Raw genomic sequence first — 15,117 nt, 5'->3', positions numbered from 1 at the left:
ACACAACAAACAGAATGCGGTTAAGTGCAGATTCACTGGGTCTCAAAAAGATATTTATTTTATTTATTTAGAGATACAGCACTGAAGCAGGCCCTTCGGCCCACCGAGTCTGTGCCGACCAACAACCACCCACTTATACTAATCCTACATTAACCCCATATTCTCTACCACATTATCACCATTCTCCTACCACCTACCTACATTAGGGGCAATTTACATTGGCCAATTTACCTATCAACCTGCAAGTCTTTGGCTGTGGGAGGAAACCGGAGCACCCGGTGGAAACCCACGCAGTCACAGGGAGAACTTGCAAACTCCGCAATGACAGTACCCAGAATTGAACCCGGGTCTCTGGAGCTGTGAGGCTGCGGTGCTAACCACTGCGCTACTGTGCCGCCCGTGTCTGTCTCGTTTACAATGAGAAACTCAGGCAGGAGCCAGAGTACAGGACACCAGTGTGTTGAATAACAGCAGGAGAGCACGTCAACATGCAACAGGCAAAGAGCTCCAAGATCGGATTTGTCGGCCTGTACATTGTGGGAGGAAGGGAAGGTCGAAAGTCAGCAGCAGCTCCACACTCCTGAACGACTTAAACAAGCAGCTCCAATTGGAAAAGGGATAAATAAGTTTTGAATGAACATTTGAAGAGACACGGACAGAGACAGAGAGCATGCAAGAGCCAGACAAAGAGAGGGAGTTAAAAAAAATATTTGAATGGAGCTGAGAACTATTGTCCATCAGATGAAAATCCCATTCCTCCGCTATTCTCCAGAAAAAGTGGAGCTGGAGGCAGGGCAGCAAAACAACAGACGCCACGGCAAGAGTCACCTGTCCATCCGGCAGGGTGAGCGGTGCAGTGAAATCCACCCCCTCGGTGTACATCTGCAGCAGAGCCAGGAGGTCCTTGTTCCGAATGGCCTCAAACAGCTTCGACCCACCTTCACAAATGCCTTTCTTTGTATATTTATGCTCCACGTATTTTGCTGTAATATATTCTTTTCGGGAGATCCTATCAGACGTAGAAGTAAACCTTAAGCAGAGTTTAGCACTGCTACCTAGAGATCATAGCCTGGTGGTCCCGATCACTATGGGGGAAATTGACTTGAACCAGTTCAATACACCAGCTCACCGTCGGACATAGACTGGCGTCCACCAGCACTTCACAAAGCGTGCTACAGCTTAGCATACACATTCCAGACACAATCCTTGGGGCCACAAATAGAAGACAGTCACTAATAAATCCAATAGGGGATTGAAAAGAAACTTCTTTACCCAGTGAGTGCAACCTGCTACCAGAAGGAGTAGTTGAGGTGAATAGCATAGGTGCATTTAAGGGGAGGTCAGGTAAGTGCATGAGGGAGAAAGGAATAGGCAGATATGCTGACAGGGTTCAATGAAGTAGAGGTGGGAGGAGGCCCCTTTGGAGCATAAACACCAGCAGGGACCAGTTGGGCCGAATGGCCTGTTTCTGTGCTGTTAATACTTTGTAACCCATAGCTGGAAGGATAGAATTACTAATGGAAGAGAGTGGGATTCAATGTGGTCAGCTGGACTTTTGGAAACCCCGTGAAGAAGGTCAAAGCAGCAAGTGGTTTATCTCACAGCTCATCATAGACAGGGTGAAGGGGGCAAGGTTTATTTTTAAAATCACATAGAGAGGTCAAGAGGGCAAAGTTTGTCTTTCAAAATCAGAGAGAGGATCGAGGGAGAAAGAGGATTTTTCTTTAAATCCTCCCTTGCCCTACAACTGATTACTGGGGTAATGCCCAAAGTTTCTGAAGCCAGGGAACATTCCAGAATGGATCTCGAGTCACAATAATCAGGAGGGAAGAGGGTAGATAGAGCTTCCAATTCCACCAGCAGGTGAATGGTTAAGTGTGTGTTGTGGGGCTGAGGGGCGGCATTACTGGGTCATACAGACCTGGAAAATCCCAGGTTCAATTCTCCCCAGTCCCTTGGCCAGTGGACATTGGTGGGGTGGGGGGGGGGGGGGGGGGGGGATGGGGAATTAAGCCAGCAACAGGCCCCCACCCCAGACAACAATCTTACTGGAAAATGTGAGGATCAGGTAGAGTTGTGATGCACCCACAGTTGAATGGCCTTCCAACGATCATAGCATGAAAAGTGCCCATTTGGGCAAGGTACCAGGGTAGGGGCAGCTGATGTCCATGAAATTATTCCACCCACTGCACCAGCAACACAAATTATCCTTCTCAGGAGAACAGTACATTAAATCCAGCCTTTACACAAATCATCAGTGCACAGAAATCGCTTAATCTCCTGTTACACCAAGAACTCTCAGGAATTCAACTAAACACTTTCTTAAAATTCCAAAGGTTATTTTCTCCAGTCAAGTGCCATAGCGTTTACACAAAAGGCTCACACACTGGCTGGCGGAAACATCTCCACACTCCCAGACACTAAAAACAAATAAAAGCCTGTGAAAGAGAAAAAAAACACATACTCCAGGGAGATTTGAAATGTGCATGACTTTACTGCGCATGGTCATCAGAAAAGGGCTTTGGAAAGTGTTTCTAAACACACTTTGCAGTTTCCACTGGAAAACTCCACGTGTTGACAAGAGGAGGGGACAGGATTGGGCTTGGTGATGATGCATCCTATTGTCAAACAGCCCACTGCCACTCATTGTCTAAAGTTAGTAGATATGAACAGCTGCTTGTCTCAGGTATCAGAGTGCTTCCATGACTTCAGAAGAGAAATGGACAATAATGGTCACTATTTATTGTATAGCACTATCCAGTGGTGGGAGTAGTTACTGCATGGCAAGCTAAATGATACAATAGTAAAAAGGGGATGCAAGAACAGGCAAACATGGGGGGTGTGCGTGTTGTGCACAAGTCTTTGAAGGTGGCAGGACAGGTTAACAAAGCACTTAATAAAGCATATGGGATCCTGGGCTTTATCAATATGGCAGAAAGTACAAAATCCAGGAAGTTATGTTAAAACACTAGTTTGGTCTCAGCTGGAGTATTGTATCCAATTTCTGAGCACCTCGCTTTAGGAGGGACGTTGAAGGTTTTGGAGAAGGTACAGAAAAGATTTACTAGACTGATTTCCCGTCCCCCCCACTGCCCAAGGGAATCGAACCCTCATCGAACCTGGGGTTTTCCTCACACCCTGCCTCCTCTATGGATTCCATTCCATTCTCCCAGTTTCTCCGTCTCTGATGCCTCTGTTCTGATGATGCAACCTTCCACAACAGCCCCTCTGATATGTCTTCTTTTTCCTCAACCAAGGATTCCCCCGCACTGTCGCTGACAGAGCCCTTGACCGTGTCCGACCCTTTCCCCTCCTTCCCAGAAATGTGACAGGGTTCCCCTTGTCCTCACTTTCCACCCCACCAGTCTCCACATCCAAAGGATCATCTTCCGCCACCTTCCGCGTGATGCCACCACCAAACATATCTTCCATCCCCTCCCATCAACATTCCAAAGGTGTCGTTCCCTCTGACACCCTGGCCTACTCCTCAATCACCCCTGACACCTCGTCCCCTTCCCATGCAATCACAGGAGCTGTAACACCTGCCCTTTTACCTCCTCTCCCCTCACTATCCAAGGCCCCAAAGACTCCTTCCAGGTGAAGCAGCAATTTACTTGTACTTCTTTCAATTTACTATACTGTATTGGCTGCTCACAATGTGGTCTCCTCTACACTGGGGAGACCAAATGCAGATTGGGTGACCGCTTTGCAGAATACCTCCACTTGGTCCGCAAGCATGATTCCAAGCTTCTGGTTACTTGCCATTTTAATTCACCACCTTGTTCTCACGCCCACATTTCTGTCCTCAGCCTGCTGCAGTGTTCCAGTGAACATCAACGCAAGCTCAAGGAACAGCACCTCATCTTCCAATTAGGCACTCTACAGCCTTCCAGACTCAATATTGAGTTCAACAATTTCAGACCATGAGCCCCATTATTTTTTATTCTTTACTTTTTAACCATGTTCTAGTCTTAAACTTGCTTTTCATGTTTTTGCTTTCATACAGAACTGTTTGTTATTCTGCCATTAACACTCTCTCTAGAATCATGCTGTCTTTCACTATAACTATTTAGCACTCCATTTGCATTCTGTTCCATGACATCTGTCATTTAATCTCTCCCCCCTCTGTCCTATCACAGACATTCCCCCTTGTTCTTCTTCACCTTCCCCCCCCTTTCACTTGCTCACTTGATAGAGGTGTCCAAAACTATGAAGAGTTTCGGTAGAGTAAATAAAGAGTACCTTTCCAATGGCTGAAGGGACGGTAACCAGAGGACATAGATTTAAGATGATTGGCAAAAGAACCAGAGGTGACATGAGGATAATTTTTTTTCTTTTACATATCGAGTGCTTAGAATTTGGAACGTTAAAAGATTTGATAGCAGGAGTGGGACGGAATCACGAACTTTGAGCATAATCGTAAAACGAGAGCCATTCAGGAGTGAAATCAAGTGACACAAAGGGTAATGGAAATCTGGAACTCCTCCCCTCAAAAGGTCTGTGAATGCTGAGGGGTCAATTGGAGCTTTTGAGATCAATAGATATTTGTTGAGTAAGGGTATCAAGGGGTATGGAGCGAAGTTGGATAAATAGGGTTGAGGTGCAGATCAACCAAGATTTAACTGAATGGCGGAACTGAATGAGGGGCTGAATGGCCTATGGCAATCCCCATGATCCTAGAGGAGCCTCCGTGACACAATTCAGATTCTATATTTTTCCACCTAATTTAATTAAATCAAATTTATGACATTTACACAGCAAAAACACCCAAAGGCACTTTACAGTACAGGTTGGGCTCCAAAGAGAGAAAGGATGTGCTTAACATGACATTAATGATGATGCAGAAAAACTGTAAATGTGGTTTTGGCTGCTCGTCAAATGCCTAACCCTTGGCGAATGCACACTGAACAACATGCAGGACTGGTGTAGAGTCTTTCGGCTTCCATTCCTCGGTCTTTGCGCTTATAGTATTTGCCGACTGTGATATTATTTACAAACGCCGACTCACATTTCACAATACTGGCCCAAGTGTGGTACTTACATGTCACTGGTTGGACTGGGTTTAAGACCACACTGAGATGGCAAGCTTGCCTCGAAAATCTCATTCAATCTCGTGTTTCCAATATTATCAGCAAGCTGCATGAAGCAAGATGGTACTTGGTTAATGACACATGTGGAATGCACAGCAAGTTAGCAGTTAAATAGATTAGTATCTTCATTGTTACCCAGGTGCAGCACCACCCCAAACCTCCATACACATCATGCCCACACCCCCCAATGCCATGCCATTTCCTCCTATATTGTGCCACCTGACACACAAAACCACAGGCCCCTGGTACCCACTCATACCCAGACCATACACACATAGCCACCCTCACTTTATGCCAACACCACCAGGGCTCATTGCTGCTCAGGATTTCAGTGAATCAGTAGATTGGGTACAGAGCCAACAGTCAGTGGCAAAATGTCACCTTGGAAGCATTTAGTTTTCAAAACACAGCACAAATAGCCTTTCCAGGAGAGACCTCACATGATAAGAGGAATAAGCATTCTTTGTCTCTTCAGCTTCAGGAGAGCTACATTTTTTCAGTACTCGGGGAATTAGGTTTTTGGACAACTTTGTGGTGAAAAGCTCCTTTAAAAATTAACTTGCGTTGATGAGCAAAAATCACAAGACAACTGATATTTAAATATAAAAGGAAGTTCAGTCTGTTGGGAGCTCCTCTGACAGGATCCATGTTAAGACACATTGTTTGAAACAGATTAGCAAGATCCCAGATTCAGTCTCTGGTCTGTGCTGAGTGAGCTGCTAACAAGTACAGTAGGAGACAGAGAGACCGAGAGCGAGAGCGACAGAGCGCCAGAGACAGAGTGCCAGAGACAGAGAGAGAGAAGGAAGTATGTGTATGTTGGACTTGCATTCGATGCTCTGTTGAGCTGAATAGTCACCGATACTCACTGTTGAGTAACATGTGATTAATGGCAGATGGATGAGGTGACTTAAAGAGTTGGACATTATCCGCAGCAATAAGTTTGAATGGAGTGAACACATTTATCCTAACCTCTGGAGTTTGTGTACATGACTGGTACATGCAGAACCTTACCTCAGTGAGGAGGCCAGGAGCGAAAGCAAAAAGTTCAGATTCTGAGAAGCACAAGGCAAATAATCTCATTAACCTGCAGTTATTTAGAGCCCCAATGGCACTTGGGGCTTTAACTCAGAGAGACAGACTCTTGGCAGAGGATTGTGCCCAGCAACCAGATTGGCTTATTAATCCTTGGCATGAGAATGCGCTCATATCTTGACCCGATCTCAGACAGGAGCAGAGTAATAGGGAGGTACAAAAGCATCAATGTGCAGAAGGAATGTTCCCCAATGATTCACAGCATTAGTAAACAGCTTGACAAAGTGCTGAGCCAGATAGAAAAGGAGTCTACCGGGTTTGAACCTTAGCCAGTGTTGGGTTACTTAATGTCAAGTTAGGGCGGTATATCTGGCCCCAGAGCATCCAGGCTGGGTGAGATGGGGAGGGAGAGCAAAAAAAATGGATCCTTCGTCTAAAATCAAAAGTACCACCAGATAATGCAGGTCAAGCTTGACTGTGATGCCACAATAGTCAAATAATCTGCTGATTCCAGGGATCAGCTGTGGCTCAGTTGGTAGCACGCTTCCTTCTGAGTCAGAAGGTTGTAGATCCAAATCCCACTTGAGACTTGCGCACAAAATCTAGGCAAACACTCCCACTGATGTATAGAGGGAGCACTGCACTATCAGACATGCCATCTTTCGGATAAGACGTTCGGATAAGAGGCCCCAACATCCCTCCCAGTTGGGCAGAACAGATACCGTGGCATTATTTCAAAGAAGGGCAGGGGGCTTCTCCCTGGTGTCCTGGTCATATTCATCCCTTAACCGGCATCGCTAAAATCAAATGATTGAGTCATCAAACTGCTGTCTGTGGGATCTTTCTGTGCACAACTTGGCTGCCACATCTCCTACATTATAATGGTGACTACAGTCAATGAAGTACTTTTGAAGTGTAAAGTTCTTTGGGATGTCTTGATATTGTGACATGTGGAATAGGAATGCAAGTTCTTTCACTTTGACACTTTGGGTACATAAAGGAGAAAGAGGAAAGAAAATGTGGCCAGGGTGGGGGAGGGGGTTGGGGGCAGGGGGGGGGGTGAATGAAAGAATATCTAACATACCAAGAGTTCAGATGTGCTCAGTACATCCAACGTAAGGGACTGTATCCTGGAATAGTGTACACCCAACTCGCGATGAATTCCAGAACATTCAATGCAGATGACAATGCCCAGATTGGTGGAGAGCCAAGTAGGATCTAGAACAAAAGTAATGGGATTATTTACATTTAGTTGCAACTCAGAACACAGTACCAAATCAGCCAATACATCAACAGCTTTAAAAAAGGGCCAGCTGAATCTAACATGCCACCACCCCTGCTCCACTCATCTCCCCCATTCTGTTTTCCAATGTACCCCACCACAGATGCTGGAGCAGATATCTCGGTGACACTTGGACCAATTCAACAACAGCCATTGAGTTTACCTGCTTTTCAATGCTCAAATCCCCCCCCCCCCCCCCATGGGCTCGTCTTTCCCCATCTCTGCAACCTCCTCCAACGCTCCGAGATCTCTTTATCCCTCCAACTCTGGCCTCTTATGCATCCCTGATTTTCATCACTCCACCATTGGCAGCCATGCCTTCAGCTGCCTTGGCCCCAAGTTCTGGTGTTGCCTTCCTAAGCCGCTCCCTCCCCCTTTAAGACACTCCTTAAAACCTACTGCTTTGACCAATCTTTTGGTCACCTTTCCCAATATTTCTTTTGTGACTCGGGGTGTCAACTTCTATCCGATTACGATCCTGTGAAGGGCCTTGGAATATTTTGATATGCTAAAGGCGCTATATAAATGCATGTTATCATTTACCAACAGCAAGAGTCATTTCATAAAGCACCAACTCTTATCAGATATCTATCTTTCCCCTCAACCAAAATTGCTGAAATCAGTAACATGGTACGAGTTATCCATGTTCCAGTGCATTGCAACACCTGAATCTAATGCAATATCCTTAAATAGGAGAATGTTATGGGGTCTGTGATCAGAGCCCTCCTGCGGGGATATCCTTGCTCTAGACGACAAGAAACAATTGCTTGACCCATGGTGCAGGAAGTTTCCAGAATTGCTCGACCTGATAGACATCTTCCAAACATGGGACTCAGCTGTGTTTTGGTCTCTAAAAAGGTACACCACTGGTTAAAGCCTTTGCTGTATCTACCACTATCCTGGCCATCAGGACAAGAACTTAAATCTAGATGAGTTTCTGATGGTTCATTGGCAGCATTACCAACATATCAAAAGAAAAATGATCTCACCTACCTGGCGGAGACAGCACCTACTAAACTAGCAAACCCCTGGAATCAGCTGGAGGCAATGCCAACTAAAGTGACAGGCATTCTTCTGCACATTGCCAGCTCTCACTAAGGAGCTAGCACTGGACGACAGTCAACAACAACTTGCATTTATGTAGCACCTTTTAACATAATAAAATGTCCCAAGGTGCTTCATAGGAGCATTACCAAAGTTTGCCACTGAGCCATGTATGGAGATATACGGCAGGTGACCAAAAGAGGTAGGTTTTAAGGATCACCTTAAATGGAGTACGAAGTAGAGAGGGAATTTGAGAACTTGGGACCTAGTTGAAGGCATGTCCGCCTGTTTTGGAATGATTAAAATCAGGAATGTGCAAGAGGTCAGAATTGGAGGAGTGTTGAGATCGCAGAGATAGGGAGGGGTGAGGCCATGAAGGATTTGCAAACAAGGATCAGAATTTTAAAATTGAGGCACTGCCGGACTGGGAGCCAATGTAGGTCAGCAAGCACAGAGGATGATGGGTAAATAGGGCTTGATGCTCGGCAGATATGGGCAGCAGAGTTTCGGATGAGCTCAAGCCAGGTATATGCATTTTTTATTTATAAAGGATGTGGTCAACGTTTTCCACAACTCTACATCCTCACATACTCCCACCAGCACACGTTGCAAATTTACTCAGCTTTCCACGATGGCCTTATCAGCTTAGGGTGCAGGGAAGGGGCTAATGTTTCCAACCCTTGGTCTGAATACATTCAGGTGTGCGTGAGCATGTGCATTTCTGTCAATTTGGCTCAGTTAGTAGCACTCTTGCCTCAAGGACTCAACAGTCAAGCCCTCCACCAGGACTTTTGAGCTCACAATCTAAACTGGCATTCTACAACAGCACCGACAGCGTGCTGCGACATCAGAGGTATGGCACTACAGAGAACCCAGGTTCAAGCACACATTAAAAGATCCCACACAGCTATTCAAAGAACAGGAAATTCTCCCAGTGCTATGGACAACTTCATCCCAAACTGTTTGGTTGATTGGCATCCTTCCATCTACGAAAGACGACAGGCATGCAGCAAACAATCCATTTCGGTGGGGTGTCTTCTCTTGGTGCACCTTTGCTGATGGCTGTGAAGGCAGGTTCTGCCACTTGGGTTGCACGTGAAGCTGCCAAGTGACGCTGCGAGTTGTTCTTTTTGGTGTTGGCACCTGTTGCCAAGATGCTGTAGCAACTGGTCATCATGGTAGTGCACATCAGTCCACAGAATGTGTCGTCATTTCCCTCTTTCGTCAACTTGTCACTCCCAAGTGCAATAGTCAGCATTTAGGTCCTTCATGTCACGTAAGCAAGCATCCTTGAAGCGGAGCTTTGGGCGCCCCACTGGTCGTCTGGCCCCGGCTACCTCACCATACAGAAGGATCTTGGGTATGCTACCATCTTCTATCCTGCGGAGGTGTCCGATCCACCGAAGCTGCCTCTGTTTAGTTAGTGCCAACACACTTGGGAGCTCTGCCTTTGAGAGGACTGCTGCATTTGTGATTTTGTCCTGCCAGGATATACCCATAACATGCCACAGACAGCAAAGCCAGAAATTATTGAGCTTCTTTTCCTGGTAGCTTTAAGTCGCCCATGTTTTACAGCCATACAGCAAGGTGCTGAGAACACAGGCCTTATAAACCATCAGCTTGGTCCTAAGGGTCAGTTTGATAGAAACATAGAAAATAGGAGCAGGAGTAGGCCATTTGGCCCTTTGAGCCTGCTCCGCCATTCATTATGATCATGGCTGATCATCCAACTCAGTAGCCTGTTCCCACTTTCCCCCCATACCCTTTGATCCCTTTAGACCCAAGAGTTATATCTAACTCCTTCTTGAAAATATACAATGTTTTGGTCTCAACTGCCTTCCGTGGTAGCGAATTCCACAGGTTCACCACTCTCTGGGTGAAGAGATTTCTCCTCATCTCAGTCCTGAATGGTTTACCCCGTATCCTTAGACTTTGACCTCTGATTCTGGACTCCCCCACCATCGGGAACATCCTTCTTGCATCTACCCTGTCAAGTCCTGTTAGAATTTTATAGGTTTCTATGAGATCCCCCCTCACTCTTCTGAACTCCAGCGAATATAATCCTAACCGACTCAATCTCTCCTCATACGTCAGTCCCGCTATCCCAGGAATCAGTCTGGTAAACCTTCGCTGCACTCCCTCTATAGCAGGAACATCCTTCCTCAGATAAGGAGACCAAAACTGCACACAATACTCCAGGTGTGGCCCCACCAAGGCCCTGTATAATTGCAGCAAGACATTCCTGTTCCTGTACTCAAATCCTCTCACTATGAAGGCCAACATACCATTTGCCTTTTTTACCGCCTGTTGCACCTGCATGCTTACCTTCAGCGACCGGTGTACGAGAACACCCAGGTCTCGTTGCATATTCCCCTCTCTGTTTATAGCCATTCGGATACCAAAATGGATAACCTCACATTTATCCACATTATACTGCATCTGCCATGCATTTGCCCACTCAACTTGTCCAAATCACCCTGAAGCCTCTTTGCATCCTCCTCACAACTCACCCTCCCACCCAGTTTAGTGTCATTTGTAAATTTGGAAATATTACATTTCGTTCCCTCATCTAAATCATTAAATGTATATTGTGAATAGCTGGGGTCCTAGCACCGATCTCTGCAGTACCCCACTAGTCACTGATGTCTTGATGTTATCCTATGAGCATTTCACAAGTCATCCAAAGGTGGAAGCTGCTTTCCCTTTGCGTATATCCCTCAACTAACATCACAAAAATAGATTTACTGGTCATTTGTGGTATCTTGCTGTGGGAAAATGGTAGTCAGGAAGTGTTGTATTGAAGCACTCAAAATATAATAAAGCACCATATGGACACAAGCTTTTCTCCTTTATTAAAAACCCAAATACATCTAACCAATTGGTGTGGGGGAGGGGCAAAGTCCCTTTACTCTTCCTACTGATGAGCTCCAAAGCTCTACCTGTTACGTCTGAGTAAATGCTCGAGCTGACTGCCATGTTTATTTATTTCAGACTCAGGAACATTGTCAAAAATGCAACATTCAGAGACTCTAGAGCGTAATTCCTATAGTACGCCAACCCCCATCAGGGAATTGATTGCTAAGCCTGCAGGTTTTGCGTTTAAATACCTCAGGCAAGTTCAAATGATGGTAACCAGCAATTAGGACCAAAATTGTGCACTAAATTCAGACTTTCAAACACAGCCTAGTCTTATTAACACTGCATTCACTTGGTGCCTGTTTTCACACTTTGGCCAAAATAATCCCCTCAAGTTCCCACAATCACCAACAAAAACATCCAAAAAGCAAGAGCATACATTGGGGGTGGTGTCAACTCGTATGAATGCAGGTGACTCACCCCAACCCCTCATGCCAAAATGGGGCAGATCAAGAAACAAATAGGCTCCTGATAGGAGACACTTACGTGTTGCTCCACAGTCACAGCACACCTCATTTCCTGGCATCCCTTTGACCTCAGCAATGATCGATTTGGTCAGTTCCTGCACCGTGTCATTGCTGCCATTGCTAACGTCTCCTTTAAAGGCATTGTTGAGTGCCTCCTCTTTGCTGTTCTGTAACACAGAGACCCATCTGAAAGCAAAAGGACACATGCACCAGCCATGAATACTTGGGACTGGCTTAGACTCCATCAATACCACAACTAGCCACTCTTGTGGGCCCACAGTTTTATTGGCTATTGTTCAATGCCAGTCTAGACCAAGTGCAAGCGAGATATTAAATAGGTCTGAATAGCCAAATAGGAATTTTCCCTTAATCAAGGTATATGCTATTGGTGTCAACCATGGTTCAGTGGATAGCACTCTTGCCCAAGTCAGAAATTTGGACATAAAACCTAGAGGAGTACGAAAGGAATGCTGCACTATCAGAGGTGCCATCTTTCAGATGAGGTGCTTAAACCAAGGCTCCATCTTCCATCTCAAGTGGGTGTTAAAGATCCCATGGCACTATTAGAAGAGCAGCAAGGGAGATCTGGCCAATATTTATCCCTCGACTAAATCTCACCAGAACAGATGATCTGCTAATTTATTGCTTTACTGTTTGTGGGAGCTTGCTCTGTCCAAATTGGTTGGAATCTGGAACGCATTGCCTGAAGAGGTGGTACAGGCAGGAACCTTCATAATATTTAAGAATTATTTAGACGAACACTTGATGCCATAGCATACAAGGCTACGGGCCAAGTGCTGGAAAACAGGATTAGAATAGTTAGGTACTTGATGGCCGGCACAAACACGATGGGCCGAAGAGCCTGTTTCTGTGCTGTATAAGTCTATGACTCTAAATTGCCAACATTACAAGTTTTTAATTGGCTGTAAAGTGTTTTGGGACATCCCATGGTTGTGAAAAGTGCTATATAAATGCATGCCCTTTTCTTTATTGGTTTTTCTTTCCAGCAAGATGTGCACAGAGTTCAAAAAACGACTGAGAATGGTTCTTGTTTCTGTATATGTATATTTCTGAAAAGACAGAGACGATGGAGAAGGTAGAAAAGAGATTTATTAGAATGAGAACTGAGAGGTTGTACCTGGCATATCAGGAAAGATTGAACAGGCTGGGATTCTATTCTCTAGAAAACAGAAGACTGAGAGGTGACCTATTAGAGGTAATGTATTTAAAATAATAAAAGGGTTTGATAGGGTAGACATGGACAAAATGTTTCCACTTGTGGGGAGAGTCCAAAACTATGGGGCCTTGAATATAAAGATAGTAACGAATAAATCCAATAGGGAATTCAGAAGAAACTGTTTTACCCAGAGAGTGGTGAGAATGTAGAACTCGCTACCACAGAGATTGAGGGGACTGGCATAGATGCATTCAAGGGAAAGCTAGATAAGCACATGAGGGAGAAAGGAATCAAAAGATGTGATTCTTTATTTATTCATGGGATGCGAGCCTCACTGACAAGGCCAGAATTTACTGCCCATCCCCAATTGCCCTTGAAAAAGTGGTGGTGAACCACCTTGTTGAACAGCTGCAGTCCATGTGGTGTAGGTTAGGGAGGCACAGTGGCGCAGTGGTTAGCACTGCAGCCTCACAGCTCCAGCGACCCAGGTTCAGTTCTGGGTACTGCCTGTGCGGAGTTTGCAAGTTCTCCCTGTGTGGGTTTCCACCCACAGCCAAAGACTTGCAGGTTGATAGGTAAATTGGCCATTGTAAATTGCCCCTAGTGTAGGTAGGTGGTAGGAGAATGGTGGGGATGTGGTAGAGAATATGGTGTTAATGTAGGATTAGTATAAAAGGGTGGTCGTTGGTTGGCACAGACTCAGTGGGCTGAAAGGCCTGTTTCAGTGCTGTATCAATAAATAAATTAGGGAGGAAGTTCCAGGATTTTGAACCAGTGACAATGAAGGAACAACAATAAATAATAAAATAACAAAGTGTTGGAAATACTCAGCTGGTCTGGCAGCATTGGTGAAGAGAGAAGAGTCAATGCTTCAGGTCTGTGATCTTTCATCAGAACAGATACAAGCCTGAAATATTAACTCTGCTTCTCTCTCCATCTATGCAGAGTATTTCCAGCACTTTCTGTTTTTATTTCAGATTTCCAGCATCTGCAGTATTTTGCTTTTATAAGAACAATACATAGTCAGGTTGGTGTGTGATTTGGAGGGGAACTTGCAGGTGGTGGTGTTACCATGCATCTGCTGCCCTTGGCCTTCTAGGCGGTAGAGGTCATGGGTTTGGAAGGTGTTGTCAAAAGAGCCTTGGCAAGTTGCTGCAGTGCATTTGGAGGGAGTGAATGTTTAAGGTGGTGGATGGGGTGCTGATCAAGCGGGTTACTTTGTCCTGGATGAGGTTAAATTGAGTAATCTAGGAAGAGATTCATGTGCAGCATTAACACCAGCATGGAGTTGATGGGCTGAATGGTCCATTTCTGTGCTGTAAATGCTTTGCAGCCTCAATCACAGAAAATGTGCCAGCTTGTCAATGCATAAAACCCTAGAATGCAGACAACATATCTGCTCAATTCAAATACAAGCCTCGCTCGGTGTTGGAGTTGTGCCTAGTCTGCTCAGGAACTACAGCAGAAATTGGTAATCTACCAAACAATAGGGGTTCCACTGTCAAATGTCATACTAAAGCCACCCTTTTACTCACACTTGGCATTCTTGCTCGTCCTCAGCCTGGAAGTGGTACGTTCGATTATCTGCACAAAAACAAATGAGATGCCAAGGTTTACAGGACAGTGGCACAGCTTCCGCTCATAGTCTACAAACCTAAGCATCATGTCAACATGCAGCGCCATACCGAGGGAGCGCTACACTGTCAGAGGTGCTGTTCAACTGAGGCCCCATCTACCTTCTCAGTTGGATGGAAAAGATTCTATCACACGATTTGAACAGGAGTAGTACTTATCCCCCAACCAACTAATAAGTGACTTATCTCCTTGCTGTTTCTGGGAGCTTGCTATGCTCTAACCGGCTGCCACATTTCTCCATATGACAACAGTGAATACACTTCAAAAGTACTTCATTGATTGTAAAAAGCTTCGGGATATCCCAAGGTCATGAAAGGCGCTATATAAACGCAAGCACTCTCTTTCTTACATGTCGTACAGTAATCACACTTACACGTTATAAGATCAAAGCATTTTCTTTCTTCAAGGTTTGGCTTCACCTGGCAGGTCAACAGATTGAGTTTGGCTGGAGGCCTGTTGATCTGTGAGGGA

At 45.3% G+C, this 15,117-nt stretch overlaps 1 protein-coding gene across 2 annotated transcripts in view; it reads right to left on the bottom strand.

The window, feature by feature from the left end:
- Positions 1 to 15,117, bottom strand: part of LOC137347234 (arf-GAP with SH3 domain, ANK repeat and PH domain-containing protein 2-like) — an 82,002-nt gene that overhangs the window by 17,164 nt on the left and 49,721 nt on the right. For both annotated transcript variants that reach the window (XM_068011495.1, XM_068011496.1), the window contains exons 12-17: positions 15,020 to 15,107; positions 14,547 to 14,595; positions 11,854 to 12,020; positions 7,210 to 7,343; positions 5,042 to 5,136; positions 829 to 1,009 (exon numbers count right to left, since the gene is read on the bottom strand). In XM_068011495.1, coding sequence (XP_067867596.1) covers positions 829 to 1,009; positions 5,042 to 5,136; positions 7,210 to 7,343; positions 11,854 to 12,020; positions 14,547 to 14,595; positions 15,020 to 15,107 — 714 coding nt within the window. The remainder of the gene's footprint in view (positions 1 to 828; positions 1,010 to 5,041; positions 5,137 to 7,209; positions 7,344 to 11,853; positions 12,021 to 14,546; positions 14,596 to 15,019; positions 15,108 to 15,117) is intronic.

The sequence above is a fragment of the Heterodontus francisci genome, chromosome 31 (genome assembly GCF_036365525.1).
Source record: "Heterodontus francisci isolate sHetFra1 chromosome 31, sHetFra1.hap1, whole genome shotgun sequence".
In the NCBI taxonomy this organism is placed as follows: Eukaryota; Metazoa; Chordata; class Chondrichthyes; order Heterodontiformes; family Heterodontidae; genus Heterodontus; species Heterodontus francisci.
This window is presented reverse-complemented; position numbering and strand designations above follow the sequence as displayed.